At 41.0% G+C, this 13467-nt stretch overlaps 1 protein-coding gene across 6 annotated transcripts in view; it reads right to left on the reverse strand.

Annotated features, from left to right (window-relative positions):
• The window catches only part of cfap65 (cilia and flagella associated protein 65), a 218755-nt gene that overhangs the window by 184623 nt on the left and 20665 nt on the right, over nucleotides 1–13467 (reverse strand). For all 6 annotated transcript variants that reach the window (XM_072260976.1, XM_072260975.1, XM_072260974.1 and 3 more), the window contains exons 3-5: nucleotides 12537–12614; nucleotides 7838–8028; nucleotides 3147–3249 (exon numbers count right to left, since the gene is read on the reverse strand). In XM_072260976.1, the coding sequence (XP_072117077.1) occupies nucleotides 3147–3249; nucleotides 7838–8028; nucleotides 12537–12605 (363 nt within the window). In that variant the 5' untranslated portion in view covers nucleotides 12606–12614. The remainder of the gene's footprint in view (nucleotides 1–3146; nucleotides 3250–7837; nucleotides 8029–12536; nucleotides 12615–13467) is intronic.

The following is a 13467-nucleotide window of genomic DNA, read 5'->3' on the forward strand; positions in this document are numbered from 1 at the left end:
AACTTTAAATTACCATTTCAGAGGATCTGTCCAGGTCCCAGCGCACAAAGTGCCATAACAGAAAGCACAGCAGTACCTCTACTTTCCCAGAAGTTTGCAAAGTGGCCATCATAAATCAATGTATTGAGTACAGAAGATGGGATGTTATGTTGAAGTTGTATAAGATGTTGGTGAGGCCTAATTGGAGTATTGTGTGCAGTTTTGCTTACCTACCAACAGAAAAGACGTAAACAAGGTTGAAAGAGTGCCTGAGTTATAAGGAAAGATTGAATAGGTTAGGACTCTGTTCTTCAGAACGTAGAAAATTGAGAGGAGATGTGATAGAGGTATACAAAATTATGAGGGTTATAGATAGGGTAAATGCAAACAAGCTTTTTCCACTGAGGTTGGGTGGAACTACAACCAAAGGTCATGGCTTAAGGGTGAAAGGTGAAAAGTTTAAGGGGAACATGAGAGGAAACTTCTTCACTCAGAGGGTTGTAAGAATGTGGAATGAGCTGCCAGCACAAGTGGTCTGAGCAAGCTCGATTTCAATGTTTAAGAGAAGTCTGGATAGATACATGAATAGTAGGGATATAAAGGACTATGTTTCCAGGTGAAGGTCATTGGAAGTAGGCAGATTAAATGGTTTTGGCATGGACTAGATGGCCCAGCTTCAGTACTGTATTTCTCTATGACTCTCCACGTCATCTAAAACTTCAACTAACTTCTATAGGTGTGTGGTATGATGTTCTGGTATGGAAACACCAATGCCCTTGTATGAAAAAGCCTACAAAAAGTAGTTGATAAGGCCTAGTCCATCACAGGTAAAGCCCTCCTCACCTTGGTGCTGTTTCAGGAAAGCAGCATCCATCGTCAGGGACCCCCACCACCCAGGTCATGCTCTCTTGTCGCTGCTGCCATCAGGAAGAAAGTACAGGAACCTCAGGACCCCAACCACCAGGTTCAGCACAGTTATTACCCCCTCAGCCAATGGGGACTTGAACCACAGGGGATAACTTTACTCAACCTCACTGGCACCATCACTGAACCGTTCCCACCAAACTGGGATCACTTTCAAAGACACTTCATCTCACATTCTTGATATTGGCTTATTATATTATTATTATTATTATTATTCCTCTTTCTTTTTTGTATTTGCACAGTTTGGTGTCTTTTTGTACATTGGTTGTTGTCCACCCTGTTGTGTGTGGTCTTTCATTGATTCTATTTTGTTTTTTCGTATTTATTGTGATTGCACGCAAAAGATGGAATCTTGGGATTGTATAATGTGACATATATGTACCTTAATAATAAATTCATTTTGGACTTATGTAGTCCCTTATTGACAATGCAGACAACCTCTGACTCCACTTGTTTGGGAATGAGACTGAGGATATTGAGGATGGAACAACCCACGGTTGTCTTCTTTTCCCACCTGGCCCTGGGTCTACCCGTAGGCTAAGTGTGTCATTCTGCTCTTTCTCCAGCTCAGCTGGTACCTTGGATACCTCTATTGAGTAACCCCTCATCCTGCTTCGTTCCAAATAGTAAGATCCTAGCTCAGTCAACTTATCCTCATAAAACATACTCTCTAATCCAAGCAGCATCTTGGTAAATCTCCTCTGTACCCTCTCGAAAGCTTCCACATCCTTCCTGTAATGAGACGACCAGTACTGAACACAATATTCCAATTCTGGTCTAACCAGGGTTTTATAGAGCTGCAACTACCTCATAGCTCTTGAACTCAATATTCAACTAATGAAGGCCAAACACCAGTTAAAAACCTATCAACTTGCACAGCAACTTTGAGAGATCTTTGGATGTGGACCCCAAGATCCGTCTGTTCCTCTACATTGCTAAGAATCCTGCCATTAAACCTGTATTCTTCAAATCGACTTTCCAAAAAGAATTACTTCACATTTTTTGGGTGGAACACCATCTGCCACTTCTCAGCTGAGCTCTGCATCTTATCAATGTCCTGTTGCAACCTACGACAACCTGCAAACTCACTAACCCACCATTCCAGTTCATCATCCAAGTCATTTATAAAAATCACAAACAGCAAGGATCTAGAACAGATCCCTGTGGAACACCACTGCTTCCCAACCTCCAAGCAGAAAATGCTTCATCTACAACCACTCTTTGCCTTCTATGGGCTAGCCATTTATGAATCCAACACAGCCAAGTTTCTCTGGATCCCATGTCTCCTGTCTTTCTGAATGAACCTACCATGGGAAACCTCACCAAGTGCCTTACTAAAATCCATACTACATCCACTGCTCCACCTTCATCAATGTACTTTGCAAAGTCTCAAAAAATTCACAAAGGTTTGTGAGAGATGATCTACCCTCACAAAGCCATGCTGACTCTCCCTAATAAGACTATACTTCCCCAAATGATGTCTTTAAGAATCTTATCCAATAAATTGTCCATCAATTAAGTATGACTCACTGGTATATAGGTTCAAGGGTTATCTCAATTCCCTTTCCTAAACAAAGGAATAACATTTGCCATCTTCCAAACATCTGGGACTACTGCTGTGGCCAGTGAGGATCATCACCAAAGGTGCAGCAATCTCTTCCTTCTCTTCCAGTAGTAGCCTGGGATATACTTCCTTCAGATCCAGGGACTTATCTATCCTAATGTTTTTCAAAAGTTCCAGTACATCCTCTTTATTAATGTCAACATGTTCTAGCATATTAGTCTGTTTAATGCCATCCTCACAAATGTTAAAGTTCCTCTCACTGGTGAATACTGAAGCCAGGTATTCATTAAGGACCTCTCCTATTTCATCCGACTCCGGGCACACCTTTCCTCTTCCATCCCTAATCAGTCCTACCCAGCTACCTTGTAACTCTCTGGGATACCAGTCTGATCCTTGCTTGCTAAACCTAAGTATTGGCATAAATAACAAATCTCTCAAAAAGAAAAGGGGGAGGGTAGTAAAAAGCAGTTAGGAATTTTTAACCTGTGAATCCAGAAATGTTCTTTATGCCATGAAATGCAGCAATATAATACACAGGTAAAATCTTCCAAGTAATACATGAGGTTCCAGTGTAGCATTAGCCAGACATCTGTAAGTACATCCAGGGTAGATGTCAAAAAGGGATTGATTATAATGATAAATTAACCTTATAAGGAAAATGTAAAACAATTTTTGTTACCTTCTCAACAGCACAGAAAGTGACTGGCAAAGAGTATGAAGTTCCTGGACTCAAGACCACTGGCTGTGGGAATAGTGTAGTGAAGAATTTAGTTGATGGGGGCCTGGGAAACAAAAAAAGCCAAACATAAATTTATTTTATTTATTTTTTATTTAGCGATACAGCACAGTAACAGACCCATCCAGCCCTATGAGACCAGACTGTCCAATTACACCCATGTGACCAATTAACCTACTAACCCACACATCTTGGGAATGTGGGGGGGGGTCAGGGTGGGGGAGAACCAGAGCACCCAGAGGATATCTACATGGTCACAGGGAGAATGTACTAACTTGCTACAGTGGCTGAATTGAATCCAGGTCACTGGTGCTATAATACCATTAAGCTAACCGTCACGCTACCAATTTAGATTTGGATCCTATTTCAGGATCCAAGCATTTACCACACATCCCTAACACCTTTGAGAAGTTTATGGTGAGCCAAACTTGCTGCAATGCTTCTGGTGAAGGTACATGCACAGACTTAAACACAAGAGGTTCTGCAGGTGCTAGAAATCCAAAGAAATACACACAAGCAGCTTCGATAGGAGGGAATAATGAGTCGACATTTCAAGCTGAGACCCTTCATCAGGACTAGAAAGGAATGAGGAAGAAGTCCAAAGAAGAATAAATCTGATAGAAGACAGTGCAGCATGGGAGGAAAGGATGGAGGAGGTGCACCAAGGGTGGTGAAGGGCAAGTGAGGAGAAAAGAAAGGGTAAGGGAGAGCTAAAATGAGGAATAGATAAAAGAGAGGAGGAGGAAGGGGGAGAAATTACTGGAAGTTAGAGAGAGATCAATGTTCATGCTATCAGGTTAGAGGCTACCCAGAAGGAATATGAGCTGCTGCTCCTCCAACCTGAGAGTGGCTCCACCACAGCAGTAGAGGAGACCATGGACTGACATGTCAGAGTGGGAATGGGGGGGAATTTCAGGATTTAGACCCTCTGACAATGAAGAATCAGCAATACATTTCCAAATTAAGAAACTTGGTAGGGAGCCTGTAGGTTGTTGTGATGACCTCAAGCATCTTTTGCCCTTGTCTTCCTGGTGGTAGGGATTGGGAAGTACTTTTGCAAGTAACCGCAAAGCATTTTGTAGCTAGCACTCACTGTACTATGTACAATGTACAAGAGCAATGGAGCGAAGGAACGTTTAGTGTAATTGATGGGTTTCCAGGCAAAGAGGCCTGGATGGCATAGAGCTCCTTAAGGTCACAATGAGGTAGATTGTGAGGTCAAATCCATCTTATAATACTAGTAAAGTGTTCAATAGTCTTATTACAGCAGGGTGAGTGCTGTCCTGCCAGGACGTCCATTTAGAACAGAGATGAAGAGGTATTTCTTTAACCAGAGGGTGGTGAATCTGTGGAATTTATTGTCACAAATGGCTGTGGAGGCCAAGTCATTGGATATATTTAAAACAGAGGTTGATAGGTTATTGATTAGTAAGGGAGTCAAAGGTTCACAAGAATGATTCTGGAAATGAGGAGCATTTGATGGCTTTGGGCCTGTACTTACTGGAGTTTAGAAGAGTGAGGGGTTACCTCAGGAAACCTATCAAGTATTGAAAGGCTTAGATAGAGTGGATGTGGAGAAGATGTTTCCTATATTCAGGGAGTCTAAGGCCAAAGGGCACAGCCTTTGGATAGAAGGACATCTATTTAGAACAGAAGTGAAGAGCAATTTCCTTAGCCAGAGGTAGTGAATCTGTGGAATTCATTACCATGAATAGTGGTGGGGGCCAAGGCATTGGGTATATTTAAAGTAGACGTTAATAGATTCTTGATGATTACAGTCGTCAAAGGTTACGGGGAGTAGGCAGGAGAATGGGGTTGAGAGGGATAATAAATCAGCTATGATGGAATGGCAGAGCAGACTTAATGCTGCCCCTATGTCTTATGGTCTAAAATGCTGGAAGAACCCAATTGGTCAGGCAGCTTCCAGTATTTTGTACATTGAAGCAGGACAGGTGAGGCATAGACACCAAAGTTTGACTGATGAAACCTGGATGAACACAATAGGTGAGAATCAAAGGAGAGGTGACATTCCAATAAAGCAGAAGGGGGATGAAAAATAATTGAATTAATTAAGAAGTATGAAATGATTGAGGTATTCATTTTTGTGAACAGACCTTATAAAAATGGCAAGGCTTTGGTAAGGGGAGAGGGGATTTACTAGAATAGTACCAGGGCTAAAGGGTTTCAATTGTACAGAAAGATCAGATCAACTAGGATCGTTGCCCTTAATTTAGAAGGGGTTACAGAGAAATTTAATGGTTCAAGATCATAAAGGGTAATTTAAAGTAATTGTAGAAAAGCCAGAGGCAAGAGAAGGAAATATTATAACATGCAATACTGTTTAAGAGTTTGAAAATTAAATGAAATTTTGCAAGACCAGGCGAAGCTGATCCGATTGCACAAATCTTTCAAAGAATCCATAAAGGAACAAAGGATTGAATGTGCTATAAGATTCCATGATTCCATTAGAGTTATAGAATCATAGAGTCAAACAGCACCACAACACAGAGGCAGACTCATCGGCCCATCTAGGCTGTGGCAAAATATTTTTCTGCCTAGTCCTGCCAATCTGCACCTGAACCATAGCCTATATCCTCCCATACCCTCCCATTCAAGTACCTAACGAAACCTCTCAAATTAGTGTCTAAAAAATGTGCATAATTGGTTGTGAAAGGTGCTCAGCAAATGCAAGCCTTTTGTAAAATTAAATGGTCGAGTAAGTCTCCACAATAAGTTACAAGATTTGAGGATAGATTGATTTATGTTAAACATGCCCAGTCATGTAGCTCCAGAATCTCAGTAATCTGGCCCTTGTGGCACAGTCCTATTTTCTTATGATTAAGCTAGCAATTTGAAGTCGGCTGATAGTAGCTCCTTGGTATAATTTGTGAGTAAATCCTAAATCACAGTACTGAAGTTCAATCATCAACTGACGACTTATGGAATTATGGAAATTGGCAGTTTAAAACTTCTTTAGGTAACTCTCAAGAGAATCTTTCGAGCCACATTGGACTAATGACTTGGGACCGAGATGGAGTAAAGATTCTTACAGAATAACCTTGGGCAGCATGGCAGCATAGCAGTTAGTATAATGCTTTACACTGCAGCGGTCCCCAACCGCCGGGCCACAAACCAGTACCGGGCCACAAAGCATGTGCTACCAGGCCGCAAGGAAACAATATGATTTGGTGATATGGGTCAGCTGCACCTTTCCTCATCCCCTGTCACATCCACTGTTGAAGTTGAACACACGCGTGGTCATTACGCACACGAGGTCATGACCCTCGCGTCATCCATGTCAGCGCGGGAAGGAGATCAACTCCTCGAGCTTGCAAATGACAGCGGGCTGAAAAGTATGTTTGACATAACATCTCTGCTGGCATTCTGGATCAAAGTCAAGGCTAAATATCCTGAGATAGCCACAAAAGCACTGAAAACGTTGCTTCCATTTCCAACATACCTCTGCAATGAATGCAACGAAAACTAAATTGCAGAATAGACTGAACATAAGGAACTCCCTTCGAGTATCGCTGTCTCCCGTCACCCCTCGATGGCACTACCTTGTTGCAGGGAAACAAGTCCAGGGCTCCCGCTGATTCAGTGATATTGGTGTGTTGCAATGATTTTATATGTTCATCCGAGGAAAATATGTGTTATGTGTTTAATATCCAAACGTTACTTAAAATGTTATGATGCTATTGACTTATAAGTGACTTATATAACCATATTACAATTACAGCACGGAACCAGGCCATCTCTGCCCTCCTAGTCCGTGCTGAACGCTACTCTCACCTAGTCCCACCGACCTGCACTCAACCCATAACCCTCCATTCCTTTCCTGTCCATATACCTATCCAATTTAACTTTAAATGACAACATCGAACCTGCCTCTACCACTTCTACTGGAAGTTCGTTCAACACTTACTTCAAGCTCCCCTGTCCTCCCCTGATAATTGACTTATCACTATATTCATGCAAGGAAAATATGTGCTGTGTGCTTAATATTAAATTTGTTAGATAAACCTTTTTAGAAACGAAATTGAGTGTGTTAGCCACTTATCACCTATATTCCGGTCATGATTAACAACCACCCCCCCCAAACAGAATCGCCAAAAAGGACTTGTAGAAAAAAATCGGCACGTACACGCATGTGAACACAGGTGCCCGTGCAAGGCTTCATGGTCATGGTAGTCTTTCTCAGGGTAAACACACCGTATTTGACTGCTACTCTTGTCTGTTGGCAACCCTACCCCCTCCCCGGTCGGCAGGTCCGCGGTGCAAAAAAGGTTGGGGACCTCTGCTTTACAGCGCCAGTTGTAAGATCGTTATTTTGTCTGTATGGAGTTTGCACGTTGTCCCTGTGATTGTGTGGGTTTTTCCCAGATGTTCCAGTTTCCTCCCACATTCCAAAGGCATACCATTTGTTGTTAGTAAGTTGTGGGCAGACTAGGTTGCCGCCAAAACTGTGGTGACACTCACGGGCTACCCAGCACAATCCTCGCTGATTTGATTTGATGTAAATAATGCATTTCATTGTATGTTTTGATGTAGATGTGACAAATAAAAATAATCTTAATCTTAATAATACCAGCATTAGTTAGTGTATTAAATATATATCTATTCCAAAAACTCACCTGTATTTGAGTTTCTGAGTTTTAAACTGAATGTTCTTTAATATTATGTGTTTGGTGGATTCAATTCCCAGGTCCCAATCCGACCATTCCAATTGCTCCAACGCCTCAATGCCAAAAAAATTTGATTTGACTCGTTTTTTAGTTCTCTTCCTTCCAGAGACTTCAGTGCTGGTAACATTAGGAATATGCCACTGCAGACAAGTCAAAGGTAAAGTGTTAATAAGATACTAAGATGGAATTTAATGCAGACAAGGGTGAGGTGTTGCACTGTGGGAGGAAAACAAAAGTAGAACTTACACGGTTAATGGTAAGACACTGAGGAGTGTGGAAGAACAGAGGTATCTGGGAATACAATTCCATAATCTCTTGAAAGTAATGTCATAGGTAGATCGGGTTGTAAAGAGAGCTTTTGGCACACTGGCCTTCGGAAATCAAAGTACTGAGTACAGCAGTTGGAATGATATATTAAAGTTGTATAGGATGCTGGTGAGGCCAAATTTGAAGCATTGTGTGCAGTTCTGGTCATCTAGCTACAGGAAAGATATTAATTAATAAGATTGAAAGAGTGCAAAGAAAATTTTCAATAATGTTGCTGGGACTTGAGGACTTGAGTTACAGGGAAAAGTTGAATAAGTTATTCGCCTAGAGCAGGGTTTCACATCCGGAGTTCCTCAGAACACCAGGGCTCTGTGAGAGGTCTCTAGAGGTTCCACGAGAGGTCATAATTAAAAGAAAATAAACATCTTTTTTTGAATGCGTGATTCTAGCACTCGCAGTGGTTGGCAGTGGCCAAGCAGCCCCATTAACAATCTTGTCAGAGCTCTCTCAGCCCAGTATGCAGTGCACTGTAGGACCTTGGTTATTTGGTTGAATCCATTCTCAATTTTTGACATGAGATAGGGGAGGCCATTGATAATTACTGAGTGTTGCATTGCACGGAGGGGAGGACAATAGGCTGATACTGGTGAGCACTGTATTGCACGGAGGGGAGGATGGTAGGCTGATGAGGAGCATGAAGTGTGTTTTCCGAACATTGAATGGATTCACCCAACTTGGGCTGTGATATCAGCCTCTCCCTCCCGAATTACCTCCCCAAGTTTCCCTTACACTCCGCTGACTGACTTATGGGAGTGAACAAATTCTACCAGTGTAGTAGAAAACTGGAAGGAAATTTTCATTCTAAAGACAGTCCAAGGTGGCGATTTTTAAGGAGGAGGTGTGAGACGGAAGAGAAGGATTCTAGGCCCACACCTATAGACAATTCTGATAAAGTTAATGATGAAGACTTACAATATTCTGAGTCATTTCACAATGGATACAAAAAAGTCCATCTTTACAATGAAAGCTACTTATCAATGGGTTTTACATGGACTGGTGATCCAAGCTGTCGTATTTCATTGTGCCTAGTCTGTGGCAAACATCTTACAAATGTAGCAATCGTTCCAGTAAAATTGAAAAGACACTTAGCTACAAATCACAGCCATATGACACGTAAAAGTGCCGATTATTTTAAACGACAATTGGAATCTTAAAACAAACAGATTAAAGCTTTTGAAAATAAAGTCACCATCAGTAAAAAGCTTCAGGAAGCAAGTTAGTTAGTAGCTTCAAGACCAGTTCACTCGAGAATGTTTAAAAAACTGTGTGAAAACCTGGATAATGAGCACACTAATTTCCTGCTACATACAGAAATCTGGTGGCTTAGCAGGGGAAGAGTTTTCAACAGGGTGTATGAGTAGAAAGGTAAATTGCAGGAGTATTTTCAAGAAAATAGTAGGTCAGATTTTGCTGAGTGCTTTGAAGATGAAGAATGGCTGCAGAAACTAGCCTACTTAGCAGACATTTTTCATCATATGAATCAGTTGAACAAGCCTCTGCAAGGTCCTGGAGAAAATGTTTCGACTTAAGTGACAATATTCTTGGATTTAAAAGGAAACTGAGTCTTTGGGAAAACATGTTGCAAAAGGAAATCTTGAAATGTTTCCACTGCTTCTTGGGCTTGAGAGTGAGGAAGGATATCAGAAAGTCTTAAGTCTTACTAAAAACCACCTAGAAGAACTGTAAAACAAAATTGAACAGTATTTTAATTCCCTTTCAACACAAGTGTATGACTGGGTGAGGGACCTTTTCTCGGAATCTTCTGCTCAGCCTGAGTACTGTACTTTGAGAGAAGAAGAACTTTGTGAGCTGCACTCTAATTATGCATTCAATATGAGATTTATTAACCTGCCCCTGACAAGTTCTGGATTTCTGTGAAAGAAGAGTATCCTGTTAGGAAAGCAATAAATATTTTGCTGCAGTTTTCATCCTCTTACATGTGTGAGCAAGTTTTTTTCCTGTTTAACAAGGATCAAAAGCCACTGAGGTTGTGTGAGACTAGAACTAAGGGTGAAAGGTGAAGTGATCAAGGGGAACGAGGGCAAACTTTCTCACTCGGGAAGTGGTGAGAGTGTGAAATAAGATGCCAGTGGAAGTGGCAGGTGCAGGCTTGATTCCAATATTTATTACTTAAATTTAAATACTTTTCAATATTTAAGATTTTATAAGTGAATGGATGGAAAGGGTACGGAGGGCTCTGGTCTGGGTGCAAATCGATAAGACTAGGTGGAATAATATTTTGATACAGACTAGATGGGCTGAAGGGACTGTTTCTGTGCCGTAGTGCTCTATGACAAAGGCTCTAAAGCGGTTTAACCATTACAACAGCATTATGTAGCAAATTAGATTTCCTTCTACTGTCTGGACAGATAGATAGTACAGCAAAGGTTAACATTAGAAATCAACCATCTATAAGATATGAAATGTGGAAATGATGCATTTTTCCTCTCAATCAATTTTATTTAAGTCTTTCATAGGCGCCTGTTGGGATGACAGGTTTAATAGAACACCACGTGTTCTCATTCAGAGTTTTCCATCTATTCAGGAAGATAGATAGAGAGCAAATGTGAAATCTTAGCTTTAAATGCTCTCTCCCTCTCTTCCAGGAAACTGGTTACAAAACAACATCCACAACAGCCTCCACTCTCCATCACCACCAAAGATGATTTACACATTTTAACCCTTTAGTGGCCATGTATTCCTGACCTCCTAGCTTGCAACTTCCACAAACTGCCAAAGCTCTGTACCCTGAAGCAAATACGGAGGAAGCCAAATTTTGTATGCAATGCACACAAATTACCAGAGGAAATCAGCAAGTCAAGCAGCATCTACGCAGAGGAATAAACAGTTGCTATTTTGAGCTAAGACCCTTCATCAGGACTCATGTCATCAGTCCTGATGAAGGATCTTGGCCCAAAACATGGACTGTTTATTCTCCTCCATAGATGCTGCCTGGCTTGCTGAGTTCCTCTAGAATTTTGTGCGTGTTGTTCAGGATTTTCAGCATCTGCACAATCCCTTGTGTTCTAAATTTCCTACACCCAATTCAACATGAATTCACAAATTACCACCCAAATATTTAAAATTCAGAATAAAATTTGCTCTTATGGAATTTATGTGGGCGATAAATGAACAAAAAAAATGTTGTTTACACACACTAAATGCTGGAGGAACTTAGCAGGCCAGACAGCATCTATGGAGGGAAGTGACCCTTCATCAGAACGCAGCCTAAAATGTCGACTGTTTACTTCCCTCCCTTATGTGTGTTGCTCAAGATTTCCAGCATTTGCAGAATTTTTTGTCAAAAAAGGTTGTAAATGTTCAAGTAGTCCTTTAACACTGTGGATGGATAAGATTTGTGTATGACGTAACTGCATTGGCTGTGTTAGCAGTCACAGCCAAGTCCATCCATTGCCAAGACCTCTCCAGTTTGAAGACACGTGAACAGATGTCTCAGAGTGCAGTGCTGTCACAGCCTTTATCTGAGGCATTTTCTCTCACATGCTGCATTGTGGGGAGCTGCAGTAGTCACGGCCAGTTCCCTAAAGTAATCTCTTCCATTTAAAATACTTCACTCACAAGTTAGATTTTAACCCATTACTCTCCCCGAAATCCTTATACACCATGTTCTCCCATGAATGCTGATCCTCAAGTTTTATCCCTCTCCTTGGTAACCCCCCCTTCCTAAACCCTTTCCTAATCCATGAGCCTTGCACATCAGAAGACAAATGGGTTTCTTGTCATAGCTACTTGGGCCTCATCGGCTCCTGCTGACACGGACACAAACTAAAGTGCAACTAATCATTCACTGAGCTTCTGCCAACCACACCTCAGTCAGAACAGCCACATTTTTAAATCACTGAGCTCTTTTGTTCCAAAGACTTGTTTTTCCTACGTTTCACATGGAGATAGAAATTAAATCCGTTCGAAGTTAAAACACAGCCTAATTCTGCTCCTATGTCCTATGGACTTACTTATCCAGTTTCCATTTAAATATTTGGCTTAGCCACCTGAATTCCACATACTCATGATAGTCAATAAGTTTCTCCTAAATTTATCATAAAGTGTAATTAACCATTTTATATTCATAGCTCCAGTTATTGACTATTGCGCACTGAAAACATCCTGACATCTACAGTGTGAAGCTCTTTATCATTTTAAACATTATCGTCAGTCGTCCTTCAGCTTCCTTTGAGCAAAGGTGTGCCAGCATGACCGATTCTACATGATGACTGCAGACTCTCGGTCCAAGTATCAACTAAGTTTTTTTTTACTTCCTCTCATAAAAATTATACAGGCTAATATTAAGTAAATCACTTACTTTACTATATGATGTTCTGGCCAGCTCTTGAAAAGGGATAGACTTCAGGGAATACGTGGAGGCCAACATGGTTAAAAACTGTCAGAATAAAAAAGAAGGCTATCAAAGGGTTAATATGTTTACAGTGAAGCAATAAATTAATGAGAGTCCAAGTCAGGAGAAGTACTATATTAATCCATTGCAATCTCCACATCACTTCATCATCTCCCAAGATGAGCAATTTCTTTGCTGTTTATGAAAAGGGATGCAAAAGGCAGAGTTGATTAGAGTAGAGGAGCAATTAAATTTATCAGAATTGTAGAAGGTTGCAGAGGGTCTTTTGGAAAAATATGGAGTGATATTGAAAGACCGAAATGGAGTGATAGTGGTGACGATGTTTTCTATATTCGGGGAGTCAAGGACCAGAGGGCACAGCCTCAGAATTGAAGGGCATCTCTATAGAACAGAGATGAGGAGAAATTTCTTTAGCCAGAGGATGATGACACTGTGGAATTCATTACCACAGACAGCTGTGGAGGCCAAGTCATTGTGTATATTTAAAGTGGAGGTTAATAGATTCTTAATCAGTAAGGGTGTTAAAGGTTACCAGGAGAAAGCCAAAAAAAATAGGTTTGAGAGGGAAAATAAATCAGCCATGCGAAACAGACTAGATGGGTCAAATGGCCTCATTCTATTCCTATGTCTTGTGGTCTTAATTGTTCATACTGCTCCACTATTTCATATCTAGTTTAATTTAAATATCAGTTCTACCTCTTCCGATTTCCATAAGACAAAAAGACCATAAAATTTAGGACCAGAATTAGGCTAGTTGGCCGATTGAGTCTGCTCTGCCATTTCATGATGGATGATTCATTATCCTTCTCAACCCCATTTTCCTGCCTTCACCCTGTAACCATTGATGCCCTGACTAATCAATAACCTATCAACTATC

Source organism: Mobula birostris, chromosome 6 (genome assembly GCF_030028105.1).
Source record: "Mobula birostris isolate sMobBir1 chromosome 6, sMobBir1.hap1, whole genome shotgun sequence".
Lineage (NCBI taxonomy): Eukaryota > Metazoa > Chordata > Chondrichthyes > Myliobatiformes > Myliobatidae > Mobula > Mobula birostris.